General features: G+C 40.8%; 1 protein-coding gene across 2 annotated transcripts in view; it reads left to right on the top strand.

Moving 5' to 3' along the window:
- Positions 1-19,149, top strand: part of Ap2b1 (adaptor related protein complex 2 subunit beta 1) — a 106,353-nt gene that overhangs the window by 16,541 nt on the left and 70,663 nt on the right. For both annotated transcript variants that reach the window (XM_050132234.1, XM_050132233.1), the window contains exons 4-9: positions 702-837; positions 3,971-4,216; positions 15,417-15,607; positions 17,752-17,973; positions 18,741-18,861; positions 18,979-19,074. In XM_050132234.1, coding sequence (XP_049988191.1) covers positions 702-837; positions 3,971-4,216; positions 15,417-15,607; positions 17,752-17,973; positions 18,741-18,861; positions 18,979-19,074 — 1,012 coding nt within the window. The remainder of the gene's footprint in view (positions 1-701; positions 838-3,970; positions 4,217-15,416; positions 15,608-17,751; positions 17,974-18,740; positions 18,862-18,978; positions 19,075-19,149) is intronic.

The raw sequence follows: 19,149 nt of genomic DNA, 5'->3' as shown, positions 1-19,149 counted from the left end.
GTGATTCATTTTAAAATCTTTCCAGGATTTGGAACATAGGTCAGTAACAAAGCACTTCCCTAGGATGTGTAAGGCTCTGGGTTTTGTCTCTGTCACTGAACAAGGAATCTAGAGTCAGTAGTGGGAATGAGGTTTGAGGGTATATGTGAGTCAGAATGGAGCTGTATCAGCATTTGTGGGTAATGTAGATGTTGGGCTCATTCTGTTGCTCTCAAATTTTTCATAATAGTTTCTCCACTCCACAGAAGCTTTGAGAGAAAGAACTAAGGATATATATAGCTCAGTAGTAAAGTTCTTGAAACCACGCACAAGGCCCTGAGTTCAGCCTATGCACTACAAAACTAAACAATCTAGAGAGCAGACAGTCTGTGGTACGATTGATTGATTGATTGATCAGTTGGTTGATTGGTTTTCAAACAGGGTTTTTCTGTCTAACAGTCCTAACTGTCCTGGAACTCACTTTGTAGACCAGTCTGGCCTCAAACTCACAGAGACCCACCTGCTTCTGCCTCCCAAGTGCTGGAATTAAATGTGTGCACCACCACTGCCTGGCTTATTTTTATTTTAATTACTCATTTCCGTGAAAATGAATTGTCACCATTGTCCTCTTGTCAAATGGCTCTGGAATCCAAGGCCAACCTCATTGTCTGTGAACAGCTTAGCACAGACACTGCTTCACTCATTTCTTCCTCTCTCCTCAGCTCTCTCTTCCCAGATGTGGTGAACTGTATGCAGACTGACAACCTGGAACTGAAGAAGCTGGTGTACCTCTATCTGATGAACTATGCCAAGAGTCAGCCAGACATGGCCATCATGGCTGTCAACAGCTTTGTGAAGGTAGTTTTCCCAAGGACTCAATCTTCAGAGTGGCTTTCCTTCATTTGTGTCTGCACTGCAGATAGAAACCTGTGTTCTGGGGACAAAGTCCTGCAGGGAAGTCCTAGCAGAGGGCAGGACTTTCACTTTGTAAGCGTCTGTACACCAGCACAGAGCAGCCAGGGACATTGAAACCACATGACAAGCCTTCTGTTGTGGGGCTTGGTCCTTCCATCCTTGCCAGATGAATAGAAGAAAGCCTGGTGAGCCTCAGTGTCTTGCTTCCACGGCTAACGGGCGTAGGGTATTTCATCCTAATAGATAGCTGCTGACAGAGGTTGGACAAACCATCATATTGTTACCTGAGGATTTGTTCTATCTTTCCTGGGAATTAGGGTTAGGACTCAGAAACACTACTGCAGGAGGTGCTACTTGTCTTTGATTCGGTAGGCCTTACAACATTGGATTAAGTATTTTTTAAGGATTTATTTTGTTATTTATTTGTATGTGAGTGCAGAGGCCAAAAGAGTTTGGATCCTCTGGAGCTGGAGTTACAGGCTGTTATAAACTCCTGATATGGGTTCTAGGAACTGAACATGGATCCTCTAGAAAAAACAGCAGGTGCTTTTAACTGCTGAGCCTCCCTTCAACCCATGATTAACTATTTTTATTATGCAAATTAAAAATATTCACGTAGGAGAAATAGTAAAATATTCATCTTGTGATTTATTTTTAGAAATAACTACTGACACATGGCCACTATTGTTGAATTTATATCCCCTGTACATAAAACACTTTTCTGACCCCAGCCCCTCTCTCAGCATCATTTTCATGCTTACATTTGTCAGAGTCAGACCATAGGATCTCAGTTCTTCCATCCTGCTCTCCTCCCTAGCCCAGGGTCTTCCTCTCTAGCCCAGGCTGAGCCTCCTCCCTTAGCCTCCTCTCATTCTCCGCTCCCATCCATGTGCTAGAGTTCTAGGCATGGGCTGCCACACCTGACTAGGATCTGTTTTTAAAATCATGACCTCACTACTATTGTCACAGCCTCTAAAACTGACAACGCCAAACTTCGTGAGTTTGAAGCCTGCCTAGCCGCAGGAGACCCTGTCTCAGAAATCCTAACTAATAAGGAGTGATACAGTTTCCTTGCTGCCACTGCGCAGTTTTCTGTCATTAGCTGGGATGGGCTTGGAGGTGCTAGATTCTGCCTTTTAAAAACATCAGCCATTTCCAAAATTAACCTCTGTTTGAACTTTGAAAAATAACTGGTAAACTTTTTCTTTTTCTTTTTTTTTTTTTCTTTTTTTGAGACAGGGTTTCTCTGTGGCTTTGGAGCCTGTCCTGGAACTAGCTCTGTAGACTAGGCTGGTCTCGAACTCACAGAGCTCCACCTGCCTCTGCCTCCCAAGTGCTGGGATTAAAGGCGTGCGCCACCATCCCCGGCACTGGTAAACTTTTTATAGGCTTTTCCCTCGTGGTTTTCTACATTTGCACACAGACCACAACTTTTCAATTTTTTTGGGGGGGGGAGGGGGCAAATGATCCTTTGGTAGAATATATTATAGGGAAGATTTTTGTTTAGATTTTTGAAAGAGTTGAGCATAAATGTACATGACTTGAAGAGAGTTTTTTTTCTTATTTTGAGACAAAGTTTTACTGTCTAGGCCTGACTATCCTAAATCTTGCTGATGAGACTAGGCTAACCTCAAACTCAGAGATCCACCTGCTTCTGTCTCTAGGGTGCTAGGATTAAAGGCATGCACCACCATGCCCATCCTAAAGAAATTGTTGAGACAGGAATTTTAAGAAAGTATTCTTGGCCAGGTTATGACAGGTGCCTCTAATCCCAGCACTTGGGAGGCAGAGGCAGTTGATCTAATGAGTTCAAGGCCAGCCTGTTCTGGGAAAACCAGAGCTGCACAAAGAAACCCTGCCTCATAAACAAACAAACAAACAAATAAAAAGAGAGATAAAAAAAATTTATCAAGGTTGGAGAGGTGGCTCAGAGGTTAAGAGTACTGGCTGCCAGAGGTCCTGAGTTCAATTCCCAGCAACCACATGATGGTTTACAATCATCTATAATGAGATCTGGTGCCCTCTTCTGGCATGCAGGCATACATGCAGACAAAACATTTATTCTCTGTCAGTGTTTTGCCAATGCTTTGTTTGGAAAAACTGTTGTAAAGGAGACTGCTTGCTGCTGATGACCCAGAAAGCCCACTTTGCTGCTTAGCTGGACATGTGCTTCTGTCAGGCCCCAGCCAGATCATAGCACATCTTTGTTTTGTTCTGTAGGCCTCCTGCAGTTGTGTTCTTTTTTTACTTGGTTGTTACAGATTGACAGTGGAGGTGACATAACCTTTCCAATTCTGTCTTTTTTCCTGAACAAGAATAGAAGAAAGGGGGTCATTTCTGTTAGGCAAGTCCACTAATAGTTCTAGGGGTGGCCACACCGACTTACTAGACTCGTGCCTAGTAAGATTGAGTCCTGTTGGACCTTTCCTCATTGTGTGTATGCAGCACTTAAAAGGTTTCTTTCTGGGGCCGGAGAGATGGCTTTGTGGTTAAGAGCACTTGCTGCTCTTGCAGAGGACCCAAGTTCTATTCCCAGCACTCACATGCGGTAGCTCATAACCCCTTGTAACTCCAGTTGCAGGGGCTTTGACACCCTCTTGTGGCCTCTGTGGGTACCTTTACGTAAGTAAGCACATGGCACCTGTACACATTCATAGCATAAATCCTTACTTTATTTTAGATTTATTTAATGTGTGTGAGTGTTTTGTTTACATGTGTCTGTGTACCATGCACATGCTTGGTGCCTACAGAGCTTGGGTCCCCTGGAACTGGAATTATGGGTGGTTGTGAGCTGCCATGTGAGTGCTGGGAATCAAATCTAGGTCCTCTGCAAGAACAAGTACTTTTAACCTCTGAGCCACCTCTCCAGCCTTGATAAATTTCTTAAAAAACAAAAAACAACTTTTTTTCCCTAAGCTCTTGAGTAGACAACTAAGACCTTTAGGAAAAGAATAGCATGAGAGATTGGATTCTCATGTAGAATATACTAGAAACTTGCAAGGTTTATGTCAACTGGAGTATTTACTTGTAATCATCTTGTATTCATGTAGTTGCTTTTTCCTTTTTTCTTTGGTAGGATTGTGAAGATCCTAATCCTTTGATTCGAGCATTGGCAGTTAGAACCATGGGGTGTATCCGGGTGGACAAGATTACAGAATATCTCTGTGAACCCCTCCGCAAGTGCTTGAAAGATGAAGACCCCTATGTTCGGAAAACAGCAGCAGTCTGTGTGGCAAAACTCCATGATATCAATGCCCAGATGGTGGAAGACCAGGGATTTCTGGATTCTCTGCGGGATCTCATAGCAGATTCAAATCCAATGGTAATTCATTGTGCTTTTATGAAGAGAGCAACATTTAAAATGAGCCCTTTCCGAGGTGTGCCTAGCACATGTTTTCTTTGAGACATTGACCACAGGGTAGTTGTGGGAAATAGTTTTGTGTAATATATAGATGATATACTTCATATCCCTGGGTGTTTTTATTTTTAGAATTAGTTTTTCAGATAGTGATCTGTACGAAATTAAAACTAAATCAAAATAATCTGTATTTACCAACTATTGTAATGTATTCTCAAAGAACTCTAAGATAAAATTGATTGTGTTCTGTGTATTTAGCAGCCAGAATATAACGCTTAATTTTTTTTTTTTAATTTGTTTGGTTTTGGCAGTGCTGAGGATTAAACCCAGAACCTTGTGCAAGTACCTTATTTCCCAGCTAAAGCCCCATCTCAAAGCTGGAGTTTATTTCCTTCTTGACATCTTTATATTTTGTTTATGTAATGAAAGGAGATCAGGTCCCAAATGACAGATTATTATTAAATTAAGTTTATTTAAATTGAGTGATTGGTTACCAAGTATTGGTACTGAGAAGATGGAAGATTATTGGCCACTTTCCTTAAAGTATATCCCCCAACATTCTGTTTGTATGTTGAAATAAGACTTCATATATTTAGGATGGCTTCTAACTTGTTATGTAGCTGGTGTTGAACTCCCTTGCCTCTCAAGTGCTGGGATTACAGGCGTTTGCCACACTTGACTTTGACTTTTTCTTTCTTTTTGAGACAAGATTTCACTGTCTTGTCTGAGCATGGGTATGCGTCACCACCCCTGCTAAGTAATTTTTTTTTTTTTTGGTACAATAGTTCTTTGAAGATGAATTACATTAAGAGATAATAAGTAATGTAATGTTTTTTGTTGTTGTTAGTTTTTATTTATTTTTATTATCTATACATTTTTCCCACCCCCCCTTCTTTCCTCCCTGTAATCAGAGACTGTACTTTCACATCCTGGCCATCTGGACCCAATAATCACACAGAAACTGTATTAATTATAATACTGTTTGGCCAATGTCTCAGGTATATTCCTAACTAGTTCTTGCATCTTAAATTAACCCATTTCTATTAATCTATGTATCGCCCCAAGACTGTGATTTACTAGTAATGTTCTTAAATCTTTCTCCTTTGGTGGCTACATGGCATCTGCCTGCATTCAGTTTAGTTTTCCTGCCTAACTATATTCTGCCCTGCCATAGGCCAAAGTAGCTTCTTTATTAACTAATGGTAATAAAACATATTTATAATATACAAAGAGGAATCCCACATCATCTCTCCTGTCTTCCCTTCCACCCTCCTCCCTACCCCCCATGCTCTCAACTTACTCGGGAGACCTTATCTTTTTCTCCTTCCTAGGTGGATCCATGTATGTCTCTCTTAGGGTCCTTTTTGTTGTCTAGGTTCTCTGGGGTTGCAGATTATAGGTTGCTTATCCTTTGCTTTATGTCTAATATCCACTTTTGAGTGAGTACATATTATATATAACATATTAAACTTTTATGAGTGGAGAGTGAGTTGGAATTTACCTGAATTAGGTATCATCTTTCCCTGGCAAAAACTCTGCTCCAGTCTGTGCTTTGAGGTCTTGCTTGTTCATCTTGTTCCATGCCTTTGGCGTTATTATCCTTCTAGTGTAACAGAAGCCAAGGATGAAGCTTGTAACGTACACTTTTTAAAGGTACACATGTGCTGAGTGTCAATCAGGGACTGTTCAAGCACTTTGCAGGATTAAGAGTAGGTGTGGAAGAACTGGAACAATGACTTCCAATAAGGTGTCATCACCACTATTAGAAGATGAACCCTACTTTTTGGTTTACTTTCCCATGCAGTACCACCCGGCACCCTTTTTAAAAATTATATAAAGAATTGAGTCTGTATAGCCATACTTTTTTTTCTTTTTACATTACTTTGCATGTGTGCGTGTGTGCGTGTTGAAGTGAGTATTGCCATGGTGTGCTGTGGCTCTCTTTTCCTACAATGTGAGTTCCAGGGATCAAACTCAGATCCTTGGTCTCTTGGTTTTAAGCGTCATTAGTGCGAAGCCTTCTCACAGTCCTAGCAATGCCAGTTTTAGTGGACTGCTTAGCTGGCACCAGTGCACCTTTGCCATTGTTGGTGGTTCACTCTGTCATTCTGTCATCTTTGAAATTCTCTATCCAAGGACAGACGAGGTGATAAAGTTCTAAGCACCAACTAGACAGGCGGAATATCTTGTACCCTGTGGAAACCTATTAAATATTCAGTGAAGCTAAGAATGGATTGAGGCAAAAAATAAACTCCGACTCCCACAAACAATTCTAGGTTGAAGGGGAAAAGGCACCTCTACACTCATGTAATTCTTCCATATGGAACCTGTTAAATTTTAGAGTGTGAGGAATGGAAAGCACAGCAATCAGGTTTTTGTTTGTGAGGAAACAGGATTTGAGATCCAGGTAACCTTGGAAGATCTGTATCAGGTCAGCTGGCAGTGTGCATGCCTAGTTTGCTGACCTCATCTAAGCTTCCTCTGCAGAGGAGAGGTCTTGATTTTTTTTTTTTAAATACAGTGCTTAGTACTTTTCACAAATATAATAAATGGATTTATTTATCTTTGCCAGATTAAATAACTATCAATATAGTCTAATCCTACTTGTTTCCTTCATTACCTGGTTGTATGTAATTTAAACAGGCATTGGTGGATGGTTTCTATTGAAACTTAATATAGTATATACACTAAACCAATGTTCCCAAGAGTTGTCGCCGTTGTTTGTTTTCACTGTCCAGTCCAGAATGCAGCCGCGGTCAGCCTTGAACTGTCAGTCTCAACATCTCAGACTCTTGACGTCTGGGGTTACCATCACTCCTGACTGTTGGTGACACTCTTTAACTTGTTTTTATAACAACAAATGGAGAGGTGATTTGAAGAGATTTTACAAGTATGTTTGAGGAGACTTATAGAAAATAAGTTAAGGTTACTTCGTAGGCTTATGAGAAACGCACATTCTGGGAGGCCTCTCCCACTGAAAGAAACCATTTTCTTCACATCCCCCTAGACTATTTTAGTGTCTCTTATTGTTGACTTACAGTTACTGGGAAGTAACCTTAAGTAAACGCTAGCATTAGCGCCCTGGTTTTCCTTTTATTGGTGGGATCAGATGTAAATAACAAGTAGACCAAGTGCATGAGCGACAGTGACATTCAAGGTCTAGTGGTGGTGCGGAGCACACTCCTCAAACAACTCAGAAGCTTCTGAGGCTTTTGTTTCTCTCAAAAAGGAATATTTAATTTGTAATGCCTGTGTGCTAGGCACAATGATGGGTGCTTTTATGTAAACTATTTCACTTGTTTTCATGTCTGTCTGAAGCAGAAGACTTTCCATGTTTCAGATCAAGAGATGTGCATTCCAGAGGCTGCTGTCTCGATAGGATGTGGCTAGTTGTAATTCAGCCAGGATTGCAGCCTGGCTCCGAGTCCCAAACCTATTCCTGATCACCACCTTCATGGATTTATGTGAAGAAACAAGCTTAAGTGTATACATACCCCACACGCGTTAGGTCTGTTGTGTTTTCATGTTTCAAAATGGTTTAGAACTGAATACATGAAATTCTTTAATTATCTGTACACCATTAATTACTACGAAGTCATCTTCTTTCTCTAATTGTGGATATGAGTCCTTGTCCCTTGTTTGAGTGATTTTCTTCCACCTTTTCTCAGGCTGTCCCACACGGTGGCAGCACTGCCCCATGTCTTAAAGGACATGAGATTCCCACCTTAGTGTTCTTACAGTTCAGAATGGCTTCCTAGAGAGAAAAGCACCGGAACATTTACAGGCATGACTTCAAATCCTTTCGGGGGTGGAGGGGCTTTTCAAGACAGGGTTTCTCTGTGTAACCTCCCTGGCTGTCCTGGAATTCATTCTGTAGACGAGCCTGGTCTTGAATTTACAGAGATCAGTTGGCCTCAGCTTCTCAAGTGTTTGGATTAAAGGCGTGTGCCACCACTACCTGGCCAGAATCTTAGTATGAGAATACAGTGGAAATCAGGAGCTGACAGTGCTGGAGTTAGGTCAGCTCTGACTACTAGCATTGCTGTGCCTTGCAATAAGTAATAGAACTTTTTTTTTCCTTCTGTCATTTTTAGGGGTTCCTACAATACCCCATTTTCCTGTAGTTATTTTACTACTTTACTTAAAGCCGATTCTCAGTGTCCTACTTGCCAGAGGAAAGGCTAGCTTTGAGATAATATTTCTTGACTCTGTTTAGTGCTAGTGTTACGCTAATGTTGCTTAATCTTCCTAGTTCCTCTTCTGGAAAATGAGAGATACTGTCTTCAAGAGTTGGGAGTATACAGGCTAGAGAGAAGGCTCAATGGTTAAGAGGGTGTGTTGCTCTCCAAGTTTGGCAGCTTCTCCATCATAATTGCCTATAACTCCAGCTCTGGTGACTCCTACACCCTTGTCTTGCCTCTGAGGGCCCCACACTCACATATGAGTGTGCACACACACACACACACACATAATAAAAAAAATTTTTAACTATAAAAAAGCTTAGGCCAGGCCTAGTTAATGTGAAGGCGAAGGCTTAAGTCACAAACAATCCCACACCAGTTTGGAATTATGATTAATAGAATGGTTATTTATTTAAAGGGGAAAAAACTTAGAGATCACCGTCCCAGACAACAGCCCTCTGTGCAATCAGGAGGGTGTCTAGTCGCCTGAAGCAGAGCAGGAAGCAAGAGAGAGAAGAGGGAAGTGGCCACTTTTTTAAAGGGAGAGAGACCACATCCCAATGGGCTGGTATCTCAATGGCTATTGGCTGAAGGAGCGGAAGGATCTCCCACAACATTAATGTATATCTTTAATCCAAGCACTTGGGAGGCAGAGACAGGCAGATTTCTGTGAGTTTGGGGTTACTATGATCTATATAACAAGTTTCTGGCCAGCCAAGACTACATGGAAAAGGGGGTGGGAGAAGAAGGGGTTGGGAGTATTAATTGAGATTTTAAACTGTACCCATTAAAGAACCTGGCATATGCCAGAAGGTGACTGCTACTATAATTATGAAGTAGACATTAGGCCAAGATCAACATCCACATTAATACCCATGCATTTTGATAGAATAATATCTTTTGATAGCATCAGAGTTAAGCATTCGCTCAGTTGTGGATTTTACTAGCCCACTTTGTAAGTAAGCTTGTCTTCAGGATGAAGACACACTGGCAGCTGCAGAAAAACAGCGTTCATGATTTCTTCACAAATACCAGAATTTTAGAAGCATCATTTGATAAGTATGTTTGCAGGAAAAGTATGCTTTTGAATGGAGTGCTCCTTAGAGTTTTGGCCATGTTAGTCTCTTCCTTGCTTAATTTGGTTTTGCTCTCTGGTATCTTGGGTTTTCTTTCTACAGCTAACATTTATATTAGGATCTACGGTTTGAGAGACTCCCTTGGCCGTGATACCATGTGTGCTTTGCACTTTAGTGTTGAGCTCAGTTCTCAGCCCCTCTGGTTTACTACAGAACCCCCGTGATCTCTATCTTCCAAGCCTTCTATCACTCTCAGCAGCCCTGGGAAATACCCATTTTCCATTGTAGTGGCATTTCACTTGTATTTTAATAAGTAAAACTTCAACCTGAAGGTCCAAAAGGCAAAACAGCCAGCCACTGGCTCTTATCTCTACCTCAGTCCAAAAATGGTGATCCTGTCTCCAGGAATCTCAGAATGAGACTGAGCCTGAGAGCTGTCTCCTCCCATTTTATAATCCTCTCTAGGAATGGGATTAAAGGCGTGTACCATTACTGCGTGGTTTCTATGGCAAGATAGTGTGTCTACTGGGATTAAAGGTGTGTTATTGCTGCTTGGTCCATAACGCTGGCCAGTGTGGCTGTTTTACTTTTCTGATCTTAGGCAAGTTTTATTTATTAAAATACAAGTGAAATGCTATTACATTCCATTGCTCCAACCTCCCATAAGGTGTAAACCAATTAGTAAAGAACATATTTTCTCAGTGTACCTGAGAAATATCAGTGAATCTGATCCTCCTTAGCTGTGTGTTCCCCCAAACTTTAGTGTCCTCATCTTCAAAATGGGAATAACAAAATGCTTATGTCATAGTGTTGACAAAGGCTCTCAAGACATTTAATGGTGAGCTTAGTATAGAATAAATTTTAGAAGTAATGAACACGGATTTCTCATTGTTTTGTGGTGATGGGTTTAGTAATTCTAGAAAGATTGCTCTTTTAATGGCAACACTTTTATTTTAAAAGCTTTTTTTTAAATATTTATTTATTTATTATGTATACAATATTCTGTCTGTGTGTATGTCTGCAGGCCAGAAGAGGGCACCAGACCTCATTACAGATGGTTGTGAGCCACCATGTGGTTGCTGGGAATTGAACTCAGAACCTCTGGAAGAGTAGGCAATGCTCTTAACCACTGAGCCATCTCTCCAGCCCCCTTATTTTAAAAGCTTTTGATAATATTTGAAGAGATAAAACCAAAGGACTTGACAGTGAGATAAGAGGATGGGGCGATGAGATGACTCGGTGGCTGAGAGGACCTGGGCTCCATTCCCAGCATCCTTGTGCTCTAGTTCCAGGAGATCTGATGTCCTCTTCTGACCCCCACAGGCAATAGACATGCATGTGGTGCATATACATACATGCTGGCAAACATCCATATGTATAAAATAAATCTTAGGAAGAAAAATTTTAGGAAATGCATTATAAGCATGCGTGAACTTGTCAAAAAGAGTACATTAATTTTTAAAAGCTTTTCAAATAATATTTAGACTAAACTTTGTATTTTGGCCTATATTAATTCCTTTTCATACATATATGTCATATATTTTGACCATAAGTACCCCATTATCATCTCGCTCCTCTCTCATTTATCCCTTTCCTCTTCCTAATTAGTCTTTCTTCTACTTTCATGTTCTGTGAGGTGTGTGTGTGTGTGTGTGTGTGTGTGTGTGTGTGTGTGTGTGTAGGCCAGAAGGATAATGAGCACCCATGTGAGTGGCTGGGATTCTGACCTGGGTCCTCTGAAGACCAGCCCATTAATGCCGAGCTCTGAGCTGTCTCTCCTGTCCTAGATACCAACGTTGTAGAAATCAGTTTGTGTGTCCAGAAAGCTCAGTCTCCCCATTGATAATGTTCTTTCCCCTCCTGCTTTGGTGTTTTGAATCAGAGGCTTATGTAATTAAGACTGGCCCTGAATTTCTAATTCTCCTGCCTCCGCATCCTGAGTGCTGGGATTGCAGGTGTGTGCTGCCACATGTGACTGCAAATGTACTTTTAAAAAAACTTCCTTTAGAACTCCTTTTTCCCTTATGTGCTCCTAGTCTTTCTGAGATTACAGCAGCATTCCTAAGATAAAGGATCATTTCTTAGGGAGGAAATGTTAGACTTGTCTGACAGTTCCGATACAGAGTGACACTGTGACCGAGGGACACGCGTCTGAGATGCTGACCTTGTCTGAGCTTGCTCTTTGGGCACTTCTCACTCTGCCCCTACAGTGGTGTGTTCTTCTTTGGAGAAGGTTCTTTGGGAAGAAGTGATTTCTAACTTATCACTTTATTTTTAAATTTTTATTTCAAAAAAATTGTAGAAGCATTGGCTAAAAAAAAGAGGCCTGGTGTACACCAGCTGCCCACTTGTCAATTTGAACTCAGTCTTTTCCTTCATCTGCCTCAGATTCAGTGTGATTGACTGGCACCAGGTTTATCACCATGTGGGCGCACGCTTTACTGACGTGAGAATGTAAAGCACTCCACCATGAGCATGCCTTGGGTAATTCTGGAAACCCAAGAGTCTGAATTGATTGGAAGATGACAGTGAAGAGCTAGAAGCAGCCTCGGGTGGTTTCCGAGGAACAGGAAGTCTGGTGCAGGGTGGAAGAGCGGCTCATCTGCCCTGTCACTTTGTTGGTGACTTGACCCGTATCCTCTTCCCTCCCGCAGGCTCTGCTCAACGTGGTCCTCTGATCTGATCTTTCTGTTTATTTTTATTAGCTGACTTTTGAGTATTTCCTTCCTTGTTTTAATATGTTAGTAAGTAGACATTGGCTATTTAAGCGTTAGAACTTACCCTTCATTAGTTGCATGACACACTTTCTTTAACTTCTAATTGTCTGTAATGGTAACGAGGGGATTCTAACTCTTCATTGTATTTAATCTCTTTCTGTTCTCTCCGTCTCTATTTTTAGTTCCTCATTTCTCATCTTTTCTATTACCAAACCTTCTATTTAACTTTAAAAAACACATGCATGCATGTACACATATGCATGCACACACGAACACACACACACACACACACAAACACACACGCATGGTGGAGGTGAGGGAAATGCATTGATAGAAATGGTAATTATGGTAGGAGATTTCTTTTAAACTGATGACCATGGTTGAATGTGTTGGCATAGCAGTCAAAATAAGCAGTTGACATAAGACATTTTAATTTTTTTATTCTAAAATAAGGTCAATCATGCATGGGAAATAATTATTTTCCCTGCATGTGAAGTTCCTGGGAATGATTATTATTTTTGTTTGTTTAGGGGTTGTTTAGGGGTTGCTTGCGGACAGGGTCTTGTACCCCAGGCTAGCCTCAAACTTCTGTAACAGAAGATGACCTGAACCATGCTGGGGTTATAGGCAGTGTTTCATTCTTTATGCATTCCTGTTTTACTAAATCTCATGCACAAGGATAGAATGAACAAAAGCCTTTGAGAAAAGCTCACACATGTTATTATAGATGATACATTAGGTCAGATTTGGTTTGTGGCAGCGAAATGTCTAATTATATTTACTCAGCAAGTCTTTGATTCTTTTCATGTGGGACTTTTTGTTCTCATCCCCAAATTATAGCTTAAGAGATTCTGTCTGCCATCCTTATCTTCTCCATAATGATGGCTATTGCTACATTGTACTATGTATTAAATCACTCTCTCTTGGATATTTACTTCTCTGTTTATTTCATGATTAGTATAATCTCCCGATTACCTAGGTAATGTGGATAAAAATAACACTGATAGCTAGGTTGTAGCCGTTGTGTTTCTGTCTTGCTAACATGACTGTAAAACTCAGTTTCTTAAGCTTTTGTCGGGATTTTAGTAAGACTCGACTATGCATCAATGCCACTGATTTTTTTTTTTTTTAGGTATTGTTGAAGCCGGCTTCTTGATTCTTTTTAAATTATGAAATACTTATGATCAGCCATGCTAATCTTAATGTATGGACTTTTAGTGTAAAACATATTTTAAAACTCACCTGTACAGAACCATGGGGTAATATTTTCATTGTGGTGTTCATGAGTGCTTTTGAAATTTTAAAATAACTTTGAATATTCATTTATCAGTTATATTAGAAATAATCTTTAATTTTTATTTAAAATACTGACCTTGTTTTGTAGCTACACATATTCTCCTATCAGTGAATCAAGGCACAAGTGTACTTTCTTGTCTAGAGTAACAGTTTTTCACACCATCTCAAAGAACAGGATGTATTTATTTTTTTTTAATTATTTATTATGTATACAATATATGCCTGCAGGCCAGAAGAGGGCACCAGACCTCATTACAGATGGTTGTGAGCCACCATGTGGTTGCTGGGAATTGAACTCAGTACCTTTGGAATAGCAAGCAATGCTCTTAACCGCTGAGACATCTCTCCAGCCCCCAGGATTTATTTAAAATACTATATTTCATTGAGTCTACAGTTTCATCAACTATAACATATATGATTAGCTTCTATATCCCTGTGAAGAACATTCTCCACTAAAGAATGCGTGATTGCGGGCTAGAGGAATGGCTCAACAGTTAAGAGCAGTTATTGTTCTTCCAGAAGATCCGAGTTTGATTCTTATCAACCATCTGTAACTCCAGTTCCAGGAGATCAGCATCTCTTCTGGCCTTTTAGGGCGCCAGTCACATACATGGTGTACAGATGTCCATATAGACAAAACATCCGGGCACAGAAAAAAAAAACATGATGGTTGTTTATAAATGCACTACAGTTTTAGAGATGTTAGTGCAAAAAGCCTTCCTGTTGTTATTTGATGAATTATGGTAATGTTACCACCTTAAATTTGTTTCAGGCATTGTGGAATTTCTCTGTTTTTGTTTTTAAGGACAAGGTCTCTCTTTGTAGCCCTAGCTGTCCTGGAACATGCACAGTAGACCAGGCTGGACTCAAACTCAGAGATCCATCTGCCTATGCATCCCAAGAGCTGGGATTAAAGGCCTAACATGGAAAAAAATTTAATGATTTATTTTATTTTATCTGCATTCATGTTTTGCCTGCATCTGTGCCTGTGCAAGTGTGTCCTGAAGCTGGAGTTACAGACAATTGTGAGCTGCCATGTGGGTACTGGAAATTGACCTCAGGAAAAGCAGCCAGTGCTCCGAGCTGCTGACCAACTTCTCCATAAATATTTCTTAATGTATAACAAAATTGAACTTGTACCCTCAAGCTAAAATTAGTTTATGAGGTAGATTAAATTCTCCCTGATTTCCAGATGAACAAACCACATTGTATAGAGATTATGTGTTCTTCTAGAATTGTGTACTCATGAATTACGGTTTCCAGTACACTTACTTACTCTGAGGTATGCGATAATATTGAATAATGGACAATGTCACCTCCCTATTGTCCACATTCATTTATAATTTGGCCTTTGGTCTAGATTTTTCTCTGTTACACAATTCAAATATTTATTGAGATTTTACTTTTGACTTTTTTTTTTTTTTTTTTGGTGAGGTCTCATTCTATTGTCCATAGGTGGGCCTGGAGCTTACTTTGTAGCTAGCCCATAATAGTTCCAAACTTGGAAATATCCTTTTTGTCTCAGTCACTTGTGTGTTGAGATTGCAGGTATGAGCCACCAGCAGTTTAGCTTCATTTTTTTACAGCTGTTGCTGTGTCTTGATTTTAGCTGCAGTTTTGAGTGCAGCTACAGTGGTTAGTGTTTTCTTAGTGAATCATCGTGCCTCTACTAATGGATGAATTACTCTAATTCTGGAGTGCCTGACTACTCAGAAACTGTATAGGCTGTCATTGGTGGCTTAATGCATGTTTTGAAAGCAGTTCGTTTATTTCTGTCTAACCGGGTAAAATGTTTAGGAACGAATTGAGAACTGTGAAGTGATCCTGCCAAGGTTTTTGTGTGTCGTAGCTTTGGTTGTCTGGCATATTAAAGTCGCTGTCTGTTCCTTCACAGGTGGTGGCTAACGCTGTGGCGGCATTGTCTGAGATCAGTGAATCTCACCCAAACAGCAACTTACTTGATCTGAACCCTCAGAATATCAATAAGCTGCTCACAGCCCTAAATGAGTGCACTGAATGGGGCCAGATTTTCATCCTGGACTGCCTGTCTAATTACAACCCTAAAGATGACCGGGAAGCCCAGAGGTCAGTCTGTCTACTGGGCATAAGCTGATGGTCTTGCCTGACTGAGTAATGTCTAATGTCTGCTCCTAGTGTAAGAGGCTATCAGACTGAGGAAGGCAGAGGGTTTAGGGGACATTGCTATCTCGGATATATTTTCCCACTGGAGTTAGGGACTCTGTAAGTGCTAAAGCACATCAAGAAGAATTTAGTTGTTTCTGTTATACTTCTGCTAAAACTTCCATCATATTGTCACCTGTCTCCCAGTTCCTGGTCATTTGGTAAACAAAAGTTATGTCTGTCCTTGTAATGACGTGCTGTCTATTCTGTTAGATTCTTCATACTAGTTACGGAACTGAACAATAGATAAGTATTTTAGAGGCAGCAGCACAGATGTGTCTTGCCCTTGATTTGGCACTTTTGAGAACGGCTTGATTGCTCCACTCAGCCCTTTACTGCCTACAGTTGCGGATTTCCTTGACTGTCAGAACTTTATTAGCAAATGACATCAACACATAAGTACATTTCAGTTTACAAGGCTGAAGTTACTACCCATTTTTAAATTGAGCGTGTTGTATATATAAGCACTGGTCTAGGCAAAGTACTTCTGAAGAATTGCTGACTCTCCATTAAAGTTGACATATTTTAATTATGGTAGATAAGAACCTTCCTTGCCTGGCTGAAGCTGATTTCCAAGCTACTAGAATGTAAGTTCTCTTCACTTGTCTGGGAAATGACTCCCTCTGGACCTAAGACTGCTGGTAGTTTCTTTCCATCATTGAAAGTACAGTTATATTCTGAAGAGAACTTTACCAAGAATTTTGTTTTCTGTTGGCTATTGACATTGCACTCATTAGTTCCCTCAGCAGAACTTCTTAAGCCCGTGCTCGGTCTGGGTTCTGTGCTAGGCTGTGAGGACTCCACAGAGAACAGGCAAAAGTTGTGGTCCTCATGCCCCATTCACTCTGGGGGTAGGAGTTTATACAGGTGGATATTCAAGAACGTAGATCATAACTCACGACTGCTAACAGAGGTACTAGAAGGATCTAAGAAATGGCAGGTGTTTAGAGTAATAGACTATAAAGAGAATGCCTTCCATCTCTATAGTCTCTGTTTGTTTTTAGTCAGGGTCTATGCATATAACCTCTGCTAGCCACAAACTGGTGACCTTCCTGCCTCAATATTTGTTTTGTTTGTTGTTTGAGACAGGCTCTCGATATGTAGCCCCCATTGGACTCAAACTTACCATATAGATCATGGCCTCTAACTCAGAGATTCATCTGCCATTGCTTCCCAAAAGCTGGAATTAAAGCTGTGCATACCACACTTGGCAGGGTTTTATTTTTTTATTTTAATTTTTGGAATTATACTTTTTAAAAAGAGCAATTGAGAAGGTCTCTGTGAAAGGGACTTTTTTAAGTCTGGATTCAGCCGTGTGGACATAAAAAGAAGAGAGTAAGCAGGTGCTCACCTTGTCTCTAACATTGTAAACAGGACTCGTGATGTTGCCCAAGAGCAGGCAAGATTAGGTTGATTTCAGAGAACACTATATGTGTGACTATCAAGATTCTATGGGGCATCTAAGCATAGGTAGTAGGGGCTAGAAGAAGTTAGGAGAATATTGTAATAATATTCTAATATTAAAAACCAAACCCAAACAGAACAAAAGCCTCATCTGTTCCCGAGTTTTTCTTACTAGCTTGAAAGCAAGAGGCTATGTAGTTTTGTCTGCCAACCCACTTAATCTTTAAGACACAGGTGATGACACCTCTCACTGTGCCTTTATTTTCAGGACATTTGGTTTGATTTCCTATAGGTTGAGTAGAGATGAGCTGTGAGGCAGGGAGCCCTAGCATTATGTGTGGGAGACAGAGGACTAAAATCCAGAAGGTAACTGGTGTGAGTGCAAGTGTCTGGGGGGTTGCTAGTTCCCTTCCGGTTTGGATATCCCTGTTGCTGGCTTCTCAAGTCTTCTGATGCCCCTGCTCTGCCTGTAGTCTGCTGGGCACGAAGCTTCTGCGGTGTTGGATCCCATTTTGACCTAAGCATGGAGCTTTGACTTTGCTAACTGAATCTTTGATTTCTTGATACTTGGGCCATGGAACTCTGAAGCATAACTTTATGGATGAATTGAGCAGAGGTGCTGTATTTTCCCTTTCTGCCCACAGCATCTGTGAGCGAGTGACTCCTCGACTCTCCCATGCCAACTCTGCGGTGGTGCTTTCAGCCGTGAAAGTCCTGATGAAGTTCCTGGAGCTCTTACCCAAGGACTCCGACTACTATAACATGCTGCTCAAGAAGTTAGCACCTCCGCTTGTCACTCTGCTGTCGGGGGAGCCAGAAGTGCAGTATGTCGCCCTGAGGAACATCAATCTAATTGTCCAGAAAAGGTGGGAAATAGTGGTTTGGTGATTTTAAAACATGTGTGATCTTGAATTAAGCTTAATATAAATGCCCTATAGATCGATGCTATTCTCTTTTGTTTGTTACTGTGTGGAAGTGAAAATGTTATAATAGTAGTACAACTTGCCCAGGAATACAACTTACAGTTACCAGTCTTTCGGTAGTAATTATCTGCTGTTGCAGTTCAGGGTTATTTTGGCTTGTTTGTTTATTTGTTTGTTTGTTTTTTGATTTTTGATTTTTGAAAACAGGCTCTCACTGTGTAGCTCAGGCTGGCCTCGAACTCACAAAGGTTCCCCTGCCTCTTCCTCCCAAGTGCTGGGAGTAAAGGAGTGTGCTATCACGCCCAGCTAGGTTGCTTTCTTAAGTGCTTCCTTTGGATATGCTACCCTTGGAAAGCTGTAGTTGAGGACCAGGTTTTTCTTCCTCAGCAGTTCTCTGTGGTAACATACCCCTTGTCCTTTAAAAGAACACAAATCAGATACCAAAAGGAATTTGTGGAGAATAGATGGGCTGGGAGTTTAGCTTTTTGCTAGAATGCTTGCCTAGAATGTGCTAGACACCCAGGTTTACTGTGCGGAAGTAAAAATGTTATTGTGTAGTGTAGCTACTATATGGGGTGGGGGCACAATAGAGACTTATACAGCACATTTGTCAGTGTTTTGCCTCCTTCAAGGGGGCAGGCAGGAAGACTGAGCAGGATATGTCAGTAAATAAGTTCTATCTTCTTCCTTTCTTGTGTTGTGTATCACAGGCCTGAAATATTGAAGCAGGAAATTAAAGTCTTCTTTGTGAAGTACAATGATCCCATCTATGTTAAACTAGAGAAGTTGGACATCATGATTCGTCTTGCATCCCAAGCTAACATTGCGCAGGTCAGACCTTAAGCTGTCTCAAATTTATTATGGCTTTGAACTTAAGATCTGACATCCAGAAGGCATGAAATTGCTGTTTGAGAATCTTTAAAGGTTATCCATTTGGATCTTTGACAGGTTCTGGCAGAGCTGAAGGAATATGCCACTGAGGTCGACGTGGACTTTGTTCGAAAAGCTGTGAGGGCCATTGGACGGTGTGCCATCAAAGTGGAGGTAAGGCTCCAGAGGAGATATAGATCACACAGTATGGGATTTTGAGTGTTCATCACTTTAGAGTATGTATATTTT

The sequence above is a fragment of the Alexandromys fortis genome, unplaced genomic scaffold (assembly GCF_014885135.2).
Source record: "Alexandromys fortis isolate MF-2015 unplaced genomic scaffold, M_Fortis_MF-2015_v1.1 scaffold_412, whole genome shotgun sequence".
Lineage (NCBI taxonomy): Eukaryota > Metazoa > Chordata > Mammalia > Rodentia > Cricetidae > Alexandromys > Alexandromys fortis.
This window is presented reverse-complemented; position numbering and strand designations above follow the sequence as displayed.